The following is a 15,499-nucleotide window of genomic DNA, read 5'->3' on the forward strand; positions in this document are numbered from 1 at the left end:
GTCTACATTAGTGTTACATGGCTGCCAATACCCCCAGCATCAGGAACGGGTAAGTCGCCGCTGCGGTCTGAAGTAAACCCTTGATAACTGCAGCATAATGATGAAATAATGGTCAATTGTCGTTGGCGAGAATGCTCACATTCGCTGAAGACGCTGGCGTTCTTCTAGTGCTAGGGATGGCCTTGTTGTCTTAAGGGCCAAACAAATATGTTCCTGCCTAATTTCGTCCTAGACATGCCGTCAATGAAAATCCGTGGGGTTATGATAGAATTTTACCATCTTTCGTGGAGGCGGGGGTTGCCCCGGAGTAAAAGAATTCGCAGCTGGGGCTGAATTCACCTGTATCTGGCGAAGCTATGGAACAGAAAGGAGGTCACGGTTTAATTGTATATGGGATGCCAACATGACACTCACTCGTTTTTGAAAAGCCATTTCTTCCGCCCTTGTAACTTTTGTTACGGCTGGGCCTCCTATCGTCACATGTTGTATTGGCGTCTCATCCTCTTGTCGCGATGACGGGGTATTGGCCAAGGCATCAGCGTCGATGCTGGCATGTATTACTTGAAGATGTGCATTGTATAGCAGGGCCTGAAGATCGGCGCCTGTATAACCGTCGGTCTCTGCAGCCAGGTTGTCGAAATCAACAGATGGGGAAACTGCCAGTTTGTTTGCCACAGCTTTCAGAATCTCGGAAGTTCTTAGAACAGCGAGCATGCAGGAGAGTTAAGCAGCCTACATCTTTGCGCTCTTCGTACTCGGGCATATTGCAGAAGAGGGATTTATCAAGACGTCCCGGGCGAAGGAGTGCAGAATCAATCAGATCGGGCCGACTAGCAATGAAACGTTCGCTACCAAAACAACAAAGGAGGCTTGGACGCACCTAGTGGCCGCGAGAACATAAACTCCTTCCAAACCCTCGGCCCCATCCATCTGTGTCAGCATTTGATTCACGACTCGATCTGTAACTCCAGTGCTGTCATGTCCTCTAACTATCGTTGTAAGAAACGTATGTCATCATTTATGGCGCATGTCTACACGGTACCTTTTAGGAGCGATAGAATCGAACTCGTCGAAGAAGAGAACACATGGTTTAGCTGCACTTGCACGTTCGAACAAATCTCGCACCTAGATCAAAATCATGATCATTTAATCACTGCAAAATAAAATGTGCCCTACAGATTTCTCGCTGGCGCCGATGTATTTGTTGAGAATCTCAGGGCCCTTGACGCTAATGAAGTTTAGACCACATTCTTTCGCGACAGCGGATGCAAGCAGGGTCTTTCCGCAGCCAGGAAAGCCATACAAAAGGAGCCTGCGACAACAAGGCTGAGTAAAAACCTTCGGTCTACTGACAAAAACGCACCCAGATCGTAACCTCAACGGTGACTGTGCAAAAATGGGCCCATACTTGGTAGGCCATTCCAGAGTCTCTTGAAGAATCCGACGCGTTTCGTACAAACCTTGGATTTGTGATGCCTACTTTTTAAAAGAACACTACATCCGAACAGTGAGAGACTCACCACCTATATCCGACCAAGCTACATCCGACTTCTCTAGCTTGATGTCTCGAATCGATAAGGGAACGAAATCAGCCTGTGCTGCCATAAAGTCTGCATATGTCAATTGATGCTGTAGAGTACGCGTTAGTGAGCTCGAACACTTCGTCGGTCATCTGGTCGGAATTAACTAACTGGACCAGAAATTTCATTTGCTGATCTTATGGCAACCTGATGCACAGCTCGAGCAACCAGATCCTGCAAGTCCACTGCCGAATAGCCCTCTGTTTGCGTGGCCAGAGCGGCAAAGTTAAGAGGAGAGTCCGGGCTCTGTTGCATGTCTGTGGCAATCTCCAATCGGTCTTGCACTATTCTTGCTAAAATCTGATCGGATGTGAGCACTTGTAAAATATACATCTGTCGTTCAAAACACACATCTCGACGAGCATCTTTGTTGGGTGGGTGCACATTCACAATCTCTTTAAATAGATGTGCAGTGCTGATATAAGAATGCAATGCAGCTGTTGACGAGGCTGTAGCAAGAAGGACAATTCCACGAGCGTTCAACGACGAAGTTCGAGCGGAAGCCGAAAATATGTTTAAAAAAATTGACGTCAAATGACGTGTGCGAAATGAATCTGCATGCTGGTGATATGGTCACTCCTGGACTTCAAAGATGTTCAATCAAAACCCACCTCAGTTTCGGCGCTGAGCAGTTTGTCTAAGTTATCCAAGATAAGGACACTTGGACGATGCCAAGCAACCTTGTCAAACCAGTAATTAAAAAGGGCCTTCAGGGCCGACACGGTTTTGTCGGCGTAGAGGGACGCGTCGACATAGTGTACGTCTGTAACATCGTGAGCTTTGAAGAGGAGCGGAAGAATGACTTACATGTAAATGTTTTGGGGTTCTGCTGAAGAGTTTTTGCCACTTCCCGGACAAGAGTCGTTTTTCCACTACCCGCCCTTCCCGTCACCAGGAGGCCAGGAACTGCTTTCTAAGTGAGATGAAAGGAACCTACCAGTGACAAAGCTCACCTCCGCAGACAGAGCGCGTAAACGAATGTGCAACATATTGTGTGACGCAATAGCTAATGCACCGTCCTAAAATTTCATCAACGCCCGCTAGAAAGCTAGGCGGAGGGCTCGACCTTACATTGCCATTTGAATGAGTAAAGCAGAAATGATAGTGGGAGAACCCACAATGCGTTTTTGGTTTCCTCAGTGATTTCAGTGGCTTCGAAGGTTATTACTTGACAGTCTTGAATTGCCGAGCTGCTAATAACGGTAAGGCAAATAAGTAAAATTGTTGGCAACATATGGCATTTGGGATTAACCGTAAAAGATCCCATTCTTCTACTCCAGCTGGAAGATTGAGAAAGAGGATGTGATTGGCTGGCAGTTGCTTCATGATCCCTGTGTATACATCATTTATAACCCCAGCTTTGTTGATCTCATTCAATCCCGTTTCACTTCCCCCTGAGTTCGGGAGACGTGTAGCGAGGTCTGGAGAGGGAGAGGAAGGTAGGGTCGGATGTGAAGGATCTGTCGGTCGGGTGAGACACTTCAAGTTTGTCTTCAAAAACTGTAAAGACTGGTCATCTCCTCGAGATGGATACAATCGAGAAAATGTATGTGGTGACACAAATGCAAAAGACTCAGAGCCTGAGCTTTTGGGAAATTGCACAGGAGGGGCTACACGCAAGGGAAGAACGCGAAGTATCTGAGAAGGAAGTTGTGGGGATTCAGATTTTGCCCCAGCAGCTGAAGAATTCGCAGCTGAGGTGGCAGATGTTCCATTGAAAACTTGCTTCGATGATGCTTGTTTATTCCGAGAAAGCTTAGGCGCGATGCTGACTTCTGTATTGGTGGTCAAGAGGAGAGCGTCTCCTTTTGACGAAGGATTCAGGCTCGCTGAATGCTTTCACATGAGCGCAGAATTTGACAGGTTCAAAAAACGTCACCCACTGACTCTCAGTCTTACGCGAGTTCTGCCTAGCACCCAAACATCGATTTCCTGCCCCAGTTTGGCAACTCGAACCTGAGAAAGGAGTGTTGATTCGACATGAGATGCATGAATTTCCTGAAAGTCCTGAAATTAGACAGGTTTTGCACCGGATTAATTAAATCCTCACAATGATCTCCCAGTCATCGGAAGAGAGAGGTTCCGTTGCAACAGATTCAGCCAAAGTTAAGTCATGAACTAGACCGATCTCCACCTACGACATGACGCGTGAGTTTAGTTTGAATAGGGATGTAGTTTTTCCTACAAGGTCTCCCTGCGCCAGACCAAGCCCTAGAGAATATTGGGGGTCAATTTCTATCGTCTCGAAACCACCCTCGGTCGTCTGAGAGGCATTGAATTGGGCCAGTGAAGACGCGGACGCCATGCCCGTCCAGCCTACATAGACTTCAACTTTCTTGTGGGATTGATTTGGGCTGCTATCTACGAGAGTGAGATGTACCGCAAGGGTTTGAGGTCGCTTCGACGAAGTCAGAATTTGTCACTATTATTGAAAGTAGATTACCCACAACACCGCGCTCAAGAAGTGGTCCATATATAGAGATTGGAAGGTTTACAAGTGAAGATCTGAGAGAAACGAAATGAATGCGAGCTCTTCGAGGCATTTGCTTTGGGAAAAAAGTCAGAGACTCTACAAGTGCCGGTCCGGCAATCCATTCTGAATGCAATATAGTAATACTTCACGTGCAAGTATACATGTGCCATGTGACCAAAAATATCACAACTCAAAACCAAACTCAAACTGCCAGTGAAGTTCTTGTTCAGATTGATTGTAGTACAACGCGTGTCGGTGCTGGAATAACGGTACATAGGTTTACAACAAAGATGCCTAAAATGAGTGAATAACAATGCCGTTGAAGAGATAGCGATAATGATGAAGAGACGAAGTGAAGGGATACAACATACACAGTGACAAGAAATGGAGATCAGTGGATGAGAGAAGAGGACATGTGCGGTTACTTATGTCTTGCCTTTGAACGTCTGCATGATAGACTTGATGGCCCCAAACCTCGTGCCGGAAGGGGCTGGGGTACGCCCCACTTGTTCGACAGGGGAAAAACCCATGCGTGTAAGTTTCTTCGCACTTCTTACTTGTTCGCGTTTACCACGCGTCTGTCCAGAGCCAGCGGCAGGCGCAGTGGGGACCCGGCGAAGGGTATGGGTTGAGTCGGTTTCAGTGTCGAGGCCATCCAAGGAGCTAACTCGACTGAGAGATTCCCGCTCCAACGCGGATTGTGAAACAGAAACAAGATCTGGGCTATCTGGGTGGATCTCAGTCGAAATGGGCGCAGGCGATTGCATTCGTTTTGGGGCAGGCATGCCGTCCGCAATCAAGGTTGAGCGCGACCGTCCAGAAACAGAGGTGGAACGTGAAGCTGGGTGCAATGGACCAGTTTGGTCATTGAAAAAGAAATTACCACCCCTACTTGATACTTTGAATATATCAGCGAAACGAAAGAGGTGACGGATAAACGAAAAACTCACGGCCTTCAGCTGTAGAAGGTCGCCGAGGGTCCCTGGCCCTTAACCTGATTTTCGATGCCCCCGACTTGTGCTCTAGACTGAGCTGTCTTTCCACGCCGTCTCGACTTTTCTTATTTGAGACCGGCGTAAGCGAGCTATCGTCTGGAGTTAACGGTGAACGTGGAGATATCACGTCGCCAGTGTGAGACTTCTTCGCATCATCCTGTGCTTCCACCTGCTGCCGCAGCTTGCGCTCGAGAGCAAGACTTTCTCCATATGCTGCAAGCCTCGCACTCAAAGGCGTACGGCCTGTGCTTGCTGTGGTTGGCGAGTCTTCTTGTCCATTTGCTAAATCAAGAACGTCCTGTCGAGCCCGCTGCACCAAAGCCTCAGCTTGGGCGTGGGAAGAGATGGTGCTAATATCGATACCCAAGGGGTGGTGAAACCGCCTCTCGTTCAAGTTGGACCTTCTTTCGAGTCCTCTCGACTCAACTGACAGATTCTCGCCTAGTACAAATGAGGATTCTTTACCAAGATTGCGTGCATGGTATTCTTCTTCGAGGCCAACCTTCGATGATGGTAGCAGCGCTAAATAGCTACCTGCCCCAGGCGTCGAGATCGTGACACTGGATCCACTGGCTGTCGTGCCGCTTACGCTGAGCTGGGGGTAAACAGAGCTATCTGCAGTACTGTTACTGCTCAAGGAATCCCCTCTTGAACGATTATCCTGTGACGTAGGGACTGCCAGATGAGATTGAGGAACAAGATACCCTTCGTCTTCTTGATGGACGAGTGGCACTGGCCTGTTTATGCTAAAAGGGAAATCTGCCCTAGTCTCCTCAGTTGGGTTCTCATTGGAAAGAATGGGTGACAATGACGATTGCGATGAATTGGTAAATGATGTTCCACGTTCCCTCAAGAGGAGTGCTGTTGGGGGTTTTAGATCGTCACTGCCTTCCATATCAACGATTGGTCCAAAGTCTTCACAGTGGATTGGAAGGCGGTAAGTGGAATCGTTTTGTTGAGCGCCCTCTATCAAGCTGTGGACGGAGTTATAGACTTGTCCATCGGCACGGGAAGAAACCCGTGAAGGAGAGCCTGCTCTTTCATGCTGTTGAGCAAGATCCCGCAACTTCGACGTTCTGAGCGAGCTTGCACTATTGCTCGATCGAAGTTCCCCCCGACGAGGGCTTTCTGTGCCACTATCCTTTCCTTTGCGCTCGTCCGCACTTCCGCTGGAAGTAGAATCGAACCGAAGAGCTCTGGGGGGGATAGTGCCCTGGCCGACAGATGGGGAGTGATTACGCGACCGCAATATTCCCGGCCTTGGGCTAGTTTTACCGCTGCCCATATCTGGGTTCGTTCCAAAATCAGCCGAGTCGTCATCAAGTATGCCCACCGGTGGTAGTGGTTTCGAATCATCTAATGTAATCGACGCATCCACTCGGCCTGTTTGCAGAGGAGACAAAGGACTAGAGTTTGAACCCGCGAGGCCTTCTATGTCGCTCTGGTCAGTAACACTTGCATCTGAACGAGAACGAGGACGTTGGTTGACGAGGACATCATGAATTTCGGTCGCGAGTGGAGGGGAACGTTGCAGGCCGGCCGAAGGTGAAGGTGATGGCTGAGTTTGAGGGGGGAATTGAGGTTGGTGAAGATGCGAAGGTGTGCGCACTTTCGAAGATGCATCACTGCTCCGATGAAACCGAAAACCAGCACGAGAAAATGGAGAGCTGGAAGAAGATGGGGTGTTTGTCTGTACAAAAGATTGGTCATGGAGATCAATGTTGGATTGTTGAGCAGAACTAGAGTTGTAGGAGCTCGAAAGAGGAAGAGTAAGCGCCGATCCAGAAAGTGGGGATAAATCCGAGTCGGAGGGCTCTCGAGCAAGATTTGAGTCTGGCTGAGGGCTTTCCGTACCATCTCCGTGGTGAGCTTTCTTGAAAATATTCAACAAAGAGTACTTGCTGCCCAGCTTCCGAGCTGAACCGCCTCGTCCATAGGGTGCATACATCATATCATGGTCCTGTAGACGGTCAGCACCTGTGCCAGCCGACCTCGGTCTCCGCTCATCTGAGATACCTTTCAATGAAGGATGCTTGTAGTTGGGCGAAGGTTCATCGGCAGGCGGCTGCATGATGTGAGGGAGTGATGGACGACGTGATCCTGGATGAACTGGTCCCTCGTCATCGGCAGGGTAAAAGGTGTACTCGACAAGGGGCTTCTGAGGAGATGATGGCGGGGTTCCTTGAGGCGCTGTCAGCCGTCCGTCTGTATGGCTGCTAGATGAAGACTTGAGCATGTTCAAGGCGGTGTCGATTGATTGCTTCACGTGTAGCCGTCGACGGGAAGGTGGAGGTGAAGTATCAATGTCTTGAAAAGGTGATCCCGATAGCCCACGTTTCGTGGAAGATGTGGTCTGAGCGTCAGTGGTAGTTCGCTCCTCACGTTCGCGAAGGTCACGATCTTTGTTGAGGATCCAATCCTTGAGCACTTGGGCACACTCTACCCAACCGTTCTGCCGGGCAAGAATCTCCGGTGTGACCCCGTGCTTATCCGGACGATCCGCATGTGCCCCGTGCAGAAGAAGGACGGTAACAACCTCAGTGTTCCCGTTGGCAGCAGCAAAATGAAGCGGGGTAGAACCCGAAGTGCCGACAATGGGAGCGGAAGCATCCCTGTTTTTGTCGTTCGAGTAACGGCGAGGCAGTCTTGAGGGAAAAGAGGGTTGGTGGGGTAAAAATGATAGAGGAAGAAGAACGAACCGTGGAGCGTTAACGTCGGCGCCATGATCGATGAGCAATCTAACCACCTGAACATTCCCTCCAGCACAAGCTGCATGCAATGGCAAAACGCCGTCAAGAACAGAGTTGATTGGTTGGCCATGGTCCAAAGCGTATTCTACAAGGCCGAGGTTCCCGGTAGCAGCAGCAGAGTGCAAGCCGAGACTGGGGACTGAAACAATAAGAATTAGATGAGGAGGACGACGAGATGGAAGACGAGCAGACAGCTACGTACACTCTGTGGTAACATTATATTTTACCTCGGCCTTGTGGTGAGTTGTCCGCAGGGGAACGGGCATAGGTCTTCTACTCGACTGCACTCTGGCGATGGTTCATGAGAGAGGGTGCTAAGGTCATGTGCTCAAATCATGTGCTCAAATCATGTGCTTATTATAACCATCATACATTCAGCAACCGTTTACCCCCTTGCCATACTGTAAAGCTGACAGCGGTCATAGGGATAACTTTAAGGTAACCTATGCTTAGCCCGACATAAAATCCTTTCCATCCTCTCGAATGGTAAATCCCTCTAAGTGTTTCCCCCCACCCAAGCCAACGGTCAGGGTGAGTAATCCCACCCACCTGCATTCTCCTGCGTACAACCTCGAATGGGTATGATGCTGTTTGAGCAATGGCCCCCGAGAGTGCTCCAATTGCAAGATCTGCAGCGGGGGTCGGTGGCGTGTGCCCCACCTGGGAGGGAGGGAGAAGACGGGACCTCAAGAATCCCCAGCTTAGGAATGAGACCCCGGCATATGGTATCATCCCCATGATGGTAACAGTAAAACCACGATAGAACTTGAGAGCTGGAAATCGACTGAATATGCCTTTTGGGGCGGTCTCTGTTGGGAAGGCCTGGGAAAGCGGTTGCATAGTTCCTTCCTGGAAGATGTGGCGCGCCGCACCTAAGAAGGACGGACGGGAGAGCTCGCCAGGTGATTTTGTCTGAAAGGCCATCCTTACCCGGATAACTTCAAGAGGGTAAGTGAAAAATACAGAGATAGTGCCTGGGGTCTCGAACGTCAGTAAAGCTTGCTCACACAGAGAAGATGATATATACCCGAAAGGGCGCCAGCAACAAAACGCCTAACATTGGTTTCTTGTTGTCTCGTGGGCATTAGATACTACAAAGGCAAGAAAAGTCAGAATGTAAATGATGCGATATTGGGCGTCGGACAAACATAATGGACTTGGTCGTAAGCCATAAATTTGATAGCGGCGTATGGAAACACACGCAGAAGCGTTGCCGAATGACCTTGGAACAGTCCACGGAATCCACCTTGGTGAAAAATCTCCGTCCCGGCACGAAAAGCACCACTCCAGCTCCCTACACATTCGTGAGCGACAGCCGGCCTTCGGGAATAAGATGATCATTACCGGCATATTTCTGAAACTCAGGATTTGAAGCTTGGAACAGAATCTTAACCCTGTCAAGCGGCGCGACCACAGTCTTTGCCTGGTCAAAGGTCATCAGGGTTGAACGGGGTCCAGCTGGTCAATTGAAACTCACAACGCATCCAGCCACCCCACCCGCGAGACCAGAACGGATGATATAGTGCAGAGATTGCTTGTCTGAGGACGCTGAAGCAGCACCTGTACTCATTCGCAACGCCCAGAGATCATGCAGGTGGGCGAAATGGGCTAAAAAGGCGGGCACAATGCGGGGGAAGGAAGTGTTGTGTTCAGAAGAACAGGGTACGTAGATTCAAATTTACTTTCACATCCGGATCAAGCTGCTACCAAACACGTGACTCCCAAGAGTAAACTTGGCCGAAATCGCGTGCGATACATCCAGCCACGACAAGGAACTGAATATCCATGGCATCAAAGTCGAAACCAGAATCCAAGTTAGTTGTTTTGAAAGGGCAGGAAGGTGAAAGATTTGGGCAGCATTTTGAATTATCATTCATGATTCAACGTTTCAACAGCCGAGGACAAAATCCTAGAGTACCTTAAGCGCGTAGGTTGAATTCAATTATCCGAGGAAATTTGCTAAATCATCATAGATGAATCGCCCGTATGGTGCTGTGGACGTGTCTGCAAATTTGAAGGGTGTTGTCCCAAAATCAGCGACCCAAAAAATTCTTGTCGCCTTGGCTGAGAAAGGTGAACTAGTGCAAAAGACATGTGGTCAGCCCACTCTTGCGGAGCATATATGCGCGCAATTAACAAGGCAATGTAAGGAAAAACTATGTTTTTCGTCGTAAATCAGGCCAACATGGAATCCATGCCACCTGCGCAAATTGCCGTTCTTGAGGCTGAACTGAATTCAACCAACGACGAAATTAAGGCCCTCGCAGCTGAAGTCAAGGCTGCTACTGCAGGTGAGTACCTCAGATCGTACGAGAGTGCGAAGATTTAAAGACTTTTGTTGGCGGAAAGCATTGGCAAAGCTGAAGACAAGTCCCACTGACGCCGAATTGAAGACCCAGATAGCGGAGCTCGAGTCCGCTGTTGTAACGTCCGCTGGCGGCGTTACATCTGTGCTGACCACATGAATTTAGATTTCGAAAGCTGCAATTCGTCTTCAACCCCTTCGTTCTGGTGCACCCCTTATCTCCCCTGAAGAAATCGAGAAAGTAAGTGCCGACTGGACAAAGTGGAGAGCTGAGTGGATATGGCGAAAAAAAGTTTTCAAAATGTGCGTGTTGAAAAATATTCTTGCACCGAACCACCGATCATAGTTTTAACAAATGAGCGACCGACACCCGATCTTCAGGCTCTGGAATCTTGCTACGGACGCCCTGCCACCCCAAGACGCGATAGATCTTGCGGAGGATCTTGGTATCGAAATGGACACCGCGGAACACACTATGATCGAACAAGGACCTCTGTGTGCACAAAAGGCTGCAAATACATTGAAAAGAAAGCGTCATTGAATTTCAAACAGATAGATAGTTTTTTAAAGTTGTTGATACAACCGAGACGATAGTAGATGACTGTGCGCAATAAAAAATCGTCCAGGCGGCCATTCCACTTGGCTTAGGCTTGGAAAATGACCGACGGCATGAGGCGGTGAGGGGATTACGGAGAAAACCAATGAGAAGGAGCGTTAGGGAAGGGTTTGCTTTTTGATCTTCTGGAACTTCAGGATACTGATATCTCCGTTTATAATCTCGTCGTCGCTCAAGCTTTCAAGTCTGACTAGCTCCCTCCTCATATATGCGACGAGGTCAAGCATTACCTCCGGAAAAGCGACATACTTGTCTGAATCTTGGGGAGGAAAGTCGAAGACACCTGATCCATCGTCCTTGACTTCTTCTTTTTCAATGTCGATTTTGGCAACATTAACGACCTCTCCCCCAACCAGATTGACGGACCTCCGGAACTGACCTCCAAGTGCGGTCGGTTCAAGAGCGATCCCTCGGGCTCCCCGGGCACCAAGGAGATTCCTCCACACAGCTGCAGCCAATTCCATATCTCCCTTGACAAGCCCCAAGTCGAAGGAAAGGCCCATCCCAGCCCATTGTTCCTTGAAAATCTTCATTTGCTGCGATACTAAACGGTCCGGCGCGCGGTTGAGCACAATAGATTTTGCCTCTTTTGATGAAGATGATGAGGGTGCGCTTGGACTGCTGTAGAAGGCAGACCTGAAAGTGTACGGTTCAGGGGGATTTGCGCTAGGTTGTAACACCGCTCGAATGCGGTCCTCCACGTCTAAGAAAAAATGGTCGATAAGACCTTGGATATAGGCTTTGCCATGAGGGCTCGGCAGAGCACGGAATCGGACGGTAAGTAGCCAGACATGGAAGTTGGTAATTGTAAACCAGGATTGAAAAGTCGGGGGCAGGTGACATGCTAAACCTTGAATAAATATAGCAATAAGGTAAAGAGGGGATGGGAAGCACCTTGTTGCCAAAAGATGTGATCCTCGTCAGCTCTTGCACATAGCTGTTCGTATATCGCGAATGAGCGTCGACCGGCAAGCTGCTTCGGACTACCGTATCCGAGGACGTTGGTGACAGCAAGAAAGACATTCTTGGCGGTGGGAGACGATTGAACCTTGCGAGTAAGCCATGATTTTGGCTGAGGAGGGGGAGCAGAGTGGACGAGTCTGATGGAGCGAGGGGATTGTGACGAGACAAGGGCTTGCAGCGTTACCCGTCTTGACGCTGCCAAAGCCTGCTTTGACGTCGCCGAAAACTGTCTTGACGTTACTTTTGACAATGACATAGTTCTGGGCTGGAGGGAGAAGGGAAAAAAAAGTTACAGTCACGTGGGCGTGGCTGTGTGACGTCAGTAATGTTTAAACGGAGGACAGCAGTCGCCGAGGCTGTGAGCGCTTGACGACCTCAACGACCGTAACGACTTCGAGCACCGACCTCCGCAACGACCTCGAGATGGCTTCACAGAATCCTGTGCGTCCCGGTTGAATCCCTTTATTCCTCACCTCGTTACCCCTCTTTCTTGCAGATTCGAAGGAAGCTCGTCATCGTTGGCGACGGTATGTTATCACCCTGTCATTGCCCGCCTGACCCACTCAATCCTTCGTATACTACAGGTGCTTGTGGGAAAACGTCGCTGTTATGCTCTTTTGCTTTGGGAGAATTTCCGAAAGAATACGTACGTTCCATTAGACTATTACTGTCCTTTTCTCATTTTCTCTCACTCTAGCAACCAAGTTCGCGAAATTTACCGTTCTCCTGAATCTGAAATTTGATCATTCAATCTAGCCGTTTTCGACAATTATGTTGCTGAAATCCGCTTAGACGAAAAGCCCGTTCAGCTGGCGTTGTGGGATACAGCGTACGTTCCAGCCTTTCGTAAGAGCTATACCTAACTCATAATCCACTGGTCTTCTTAGTGGCCAGGAATCGTACGAGGTATTTTTATTTCTGCAGCCCCTTGCAAGTTCATGACGGAGCTATCTTCAGCGCCTTCGACCCATGTCCTATTCAAAATCTCACGTCATTCTAATTGCTTTTGCCCTCGATACACCAGACTCTCTAGAAAACGTTACAACAAAGGTATCCACACTCCCAATCGTTTTGTTATCTCGCACTCATTTTAATAGTGGATCGACGAAGTGCGAGATATATGTGGTCCTACCATTCCCGTCATACTTGTCGGTTGCAAAGCCGATCTCCGCCCAAATACCTTCCATCCTGATTCCCCAGACAACCCTTCCCCTTGGGTTACACGAGAGCAAGGAGAACGAGTGGCACAAGCCATTGGGGCGCGTGCTTATAAAGAGTGTTCAGCGTTGAAAATCGAAGGAGTTGACGATGTTTTCGAAACCGCGACAAGGGCGAGCATGCTGATGAGGGACGGCGTAGACAACCACAATCCAACTTTGGATTCAAGTAAGCACCATCGGAGAAGGAGCAGCGGAAAGTTTCCGGTTCAAGAGAAGGAGGTCAGAAAGAGTTGGAATTGTTGTGTTGTTTGCTGAGGTCGCGCGATTTCTCCTATGCTGAACTTCGCCCCTTACTCGCTACCAACTTTTCACGGATTTCCATGGACTAGGGAAATCATCCATACTTATTTGTACGTTCATCAGTTGGTTTGATTCCTTACAATTACTTTTTTGATTCACCTGTAGTAAATGGTTATTACCAAGTTATTCCCGTCTCTAACCACCTTGTCTGCTTTCCAAACTCCAGCATTGAGCTGCCGACATAATTGGCCTGATCTGACCAACACAGCTGTCTCTTTGGACCCTGAAGCAAAGAATGTGGCCCACAACCGTTATAACAAAGAGTGCAATGTGGCCACTCCAGCCACCCATATATCAATAGGTGGGTCACCGCACAAAGAAGCGTGGCCATACCATCCTTTATATTCAACGCTTTCTGTCCCTCGAAGTTTCCCCCTCAACTTACTCGAAAGTCATGTTCCCCCTCCTCCCCATAATTTCGGATGACCTTGCCAGTCTGGAGTGAGTTGATACTGAATATTTTCACAACGCAGTTGACAGCAACTTTCTTCCCTTCAGCCCTAGAGTTGCTCTTCGTTATCAGAATACCTTTATGAAGGTGGGCCCTCCTCATGTCACTCCTCGACTTCGCATGAATGGAGAATTCTATAGAATGCCTTAATTCGTGGCCTGAACGATATCTATCTCGCAGCATCGACGATAAATGATGGCGAACATCCCAATTTCCGGGAATTCATGGAATATGCCCAGATGGTCTGTGAAATGATAAAGCTACACCTCCGAGGCAAGCCCGTCAATTTTCTGATCTTCACAACTGGAGCTGAACGAAATGGCTAGGAGACGACGTTTTTTTTACAACGCCCAACTCTGATGGGCAGAGTTTGACAGACATTCTCGGAGAAGATTGTACCCTTCCTAGCACGATCGCACTTCAAATCTCGTCTTTGGATGAGATGATCCACAGCTGGAATAAGGTTTGAATGAACACTTCGTCGTGATTCCAAAAGCTAAGACAAGTGCGATTCTAGTGTCCCAGCTCATATACTCCGTCCGAGCTTGTAGATTTCCTGCAGAATATCGAAGAACCGATCGTAACAGGAATGCGGAAACAGGTAACATCCAGCTCACAAAACAGGGAACCATTCTTCTCACCCAGTGGACAGGTAGAAAGCATCCAAGGGGAATATTTAATTGGAGCCTACTCCGAAGCTCAGATGCGGGCAATGATTGAAGGTTAGCGAACGCCTTATTCCGTATGCAGACTTGTTGACAAGGATGCGCCCTAGGAAACGTGCTCTGGCTGGCAGCACAAAGCGACATATCCATCTTGTTACCGTGAGTCACCTAGTTTGCATCTTCACCACTGGTGCGAAAAATGCCTTTCTTCTAGCTTCTGTATGTCGCACCATGACAAGAAGAGTTCAAAGTATTGGCCAACGATACCGGCGGAAGGATTGGCAGCACTTCCAGAGCTTGTGAAAGCACACCCATCGTCAGTTTATCTATTGTCAAGAATTAAAGAAAATTTCACACATTCTTTCTCATACAGAAGGTGGATATTTGCTCCGTTCGATCCGATTACTGGGGAGGACAATATATTGACATTGTAGCAACAGTTGGGAGCATCTAGCACACATCGTCCCTCTAAAATGGTTATAATTTACTCTTTATAAAGAGCCGGAAATATATTCCTGACCTTCTATAAACCTTTTTAATCCTTCAACTCCCAACTCACACCACAACCACAACCTGTCCCCTTTGAGCGGGGATTGTCGTTGACCCGAAAGCTGCTCCCGATTAGCTCCGTTGCAAAGTCTATAGTGGAACCGTTAAGAAGAGAGAATGAGATAGCATCGACGAATACGTTGGACGGTTTGATGGTCGGATGTGTGAAATGGCTGGGTCCAACATCATTCATCAGGATTGATTGTGTTCCAACGAGGGCAAAGGCAGCGTACTAGTCATCGGGTAAGCGCTCTTTCGCTAAATCCATCTTGTATTGGTAGCCATGACATCCGCCCGATTCTACAGAGACTCGAAGAGCAGCGTCGGGATTTTTCTCCCGAGTTGCTATTGACATTAATTGCTGGCGCTCTCTCATGAATAAAGGCGATGGAGTAAAGTGAAACTACATACTTCTGCTGCACGATCGGTGATTTCAAGGTTTACGTGGTCCTTGGGGATAAGCTCGACATCAATCTCTTCCGACTTGAGATACTCTAGAGAAGGAGCTTTGAGGACGACGGTTGGTTTTGCTGGGAGTTTTGAAGCAAGGGCTGCTTGTCGATGATGTGTAAACGATATATGTCGGTATAGTCCTTTGGATTGTCTGATTCCTGTCCATTGTCCTCTTGTGC

At 48.5% G+C, this 15,499-nt stretch overlaps 8 protein-coding genes across 8 annotated transcripts; 3 read left to right on the forward strand and 5 right to left on the reverse strand.

Annotated features, from left to right (window-relative positions):
* Positions 1–2: 2 nt before the first annotated feature.
* Positions 3–4,123, reverse strand: LACBIDRAFT_296415 (uncharacterized protein; the record flags this gene model as incomplete). Its single annotated transcript, XM_001880395.1, has 20 exons — positions 3–87; positions 140–228; positions 277–354; positions 415–687; positions 737–830; positions 881–985; positions 1,043–1,125; positions 1,177–1,312; positions 1,364–1,460; positions 1,521–1,629; positions 1,692–2,141; positions 2,192–2,343; positions 2,388–2,486; positions 2,534–2,646; positions 2,699–2,773; positions 2,833–3,409; positions 3,464–3,578; positions 3,631–3,714; positions 3,766–3,978; positions 4,028–4,123. 20 exons carry the CDS (start codon positions 4,121–4,123, stop codon positions 3–5), a joined length of 3,123 nt encoding a protein of 1,040 aa, XP_001880430.1.
* A 355-nt stretch (positions 4,124–4,478) lies between these two features.
* On the reverse strand, positions 4,479–8,064 carry LACBIDRAFT_296416 (uncharacterized protein; the record flags this gene model as incomplete). Its single annotated transcript, XM_001880396.1, has 4 exons — positions 4,479–4,951; positions 5,004–7,693; positions 7,748–7,937; positions 8,001–8,064. The coding sequence occupies 4 exons, from the start codon at positions 8,062–8,064 to the stop codon at positions 4,479–4,481; spliced, it is 3,417 nt and encodes a 1,138-aa protein (XP_001880431.1).
* A 73-nt stretch (positions 8,065–8,137) lies between these two features.
* On the reverse strand, positions 8,138–9,368 carry LACBIDRAFT_184606 (uncharacterized protein; the record flags this gene model as incomplete). Its single annotated transcript, XM_001880397.1, has 5 exons — positions 8,138–8,772; positions 8,826–8,889; positions 8,947–9,092; positions 9,143–9,221; positions 9,276–9,368. 5 exons carry the CDS (start codon positions 9,366–9,368, stop codon positions 8,165–8,167), a joined length of 990 nt encoding a protein of 329 aa, XP_001880432.1. The 3' UTR covers positions 8,138–8,164.
* A 403-nt stretch (positions 9,369–9,771) lies between these two features.
* LACBIDRAFT_296418 (uncharacterized protein) lies at positions 9,772–10,644 on the forward strand (the record flags this gene model as incomplete). The annotated part of the gene is made up of 5 exons (XM_001880168.1): positions 9,772–9,895; positions 9,949–10,089; positions 10,148–10,221; positions 10,270–10,406; positions 10,464–10,644. 5 exons carry the CDS (start codon positions 9,772–9,774, stop codon positions 10,642–10,644), a joined length of 657 nt encoding a protein of 218 aa, XP_001880203.1.
* A 173-nt stretch (positions 10,645–10,817) lies between these two features.
* LACBIDRAFT_296419 (uncharacterized protein) lies at positions 10,818–11,938 on the reverse strand (the record flags this gene model as incomplete). The annotated part of the gene is made up of 2 exons (XM_001880398.1): positions 10,818–11,563; positions 11,614–11,938. The coding sequence occupies 2 exons, from the start codon at positions 11,936–11,938 to the stop codon at positions 10,818–10,820; spliced, it is 1,071 nt and encodes a 356-aa protein (XP_001880433.1).
* Positions 11,939–12,042: 104 nt separating this feature from the next.
* Positions 12,043–13,186, forward strand: LACBIDRAFT_179004 (uncharacterized protein). The gene is made up of 8 exons (XM_001880169.1): positions 12,043–12,123; positions 12,179–12,209; positions 12,267–12,328; positions 12,380–12,386; positions 12,439–12,511; positions 12,570–12,588; positions 12,640–12,732; positions 12,780–13,186. The coding sequence occupies exons 1-8, from the start codon at positions 12,106–12,108 to the stop codon at positions 13,155–13,157; spliced, it is 681 nt and encodes a 226-aa protein (XP_001880204.1). The 5' UTR covers positions 12,043–12,105; the 3' UTR covers positions 13,158–13,186.
* A 410-nt stretch (positions 13,187–13,596) lies between these two features.
* On the forward strand, positions 13,597–14,752 carry LACBIDRAFT_296421 (uncharacterized protein; the record flags this gene model as incomplete). The annotated part of the gene is made up of 8 exons (XM_001880170.1): positions 13,597–13,643; positions 13,701–13,740; positions 13,794–13,926; positions 13,980–14,116; positions 14,171–14,375; positions 14,429–14,477; positions 14,533–14,634; positions 14,692–14,752. 8 exons carry the CDS (start codon positions 13,597–13,599, stop codon positions 14,750–14,752), a joined length of 774 nt encoding a protein of 257 aa, XP_001880205.1.
* A 16-nt stretch (positions 14,753–14,768) lies between these two features.
* On the reverse strand, positions 14,769–15,222 carry LACBIDRAFT_326486 (uncharacterized protein; the record flags this gene model as incomplete). Its single annotated transcript, XM_001880399.1, has 3 exons — positions 14,769–14,786; positions 14,878–15,040; positions 15,101–15,222. 3 exons carry the CDS (start codon positions 15,220–15,222, stop codon positions 14,769–14,771), a joined length of 303 nt encoding a protein of 100 aa, XP_001880434.1.
* Between the last annotated feature and the right edge of the window lie 277 nt (positions 15,223–15,499).

The sequence above is a fragment of the Laccaria bicolor genome, genomic scaffold, assembly GCF_000143565.1.
Source record: "Laccaria bicolor S238N-H82 LACBIscaffold_10 genomic scaffold, whole genome shotgun sequence".
NCBI lineage: Eukaryota > Fungi > Basidiomycota > Agaricomycetes > Agaricales > Hydnangiaceae > Laccaria > Laccaria bicolor.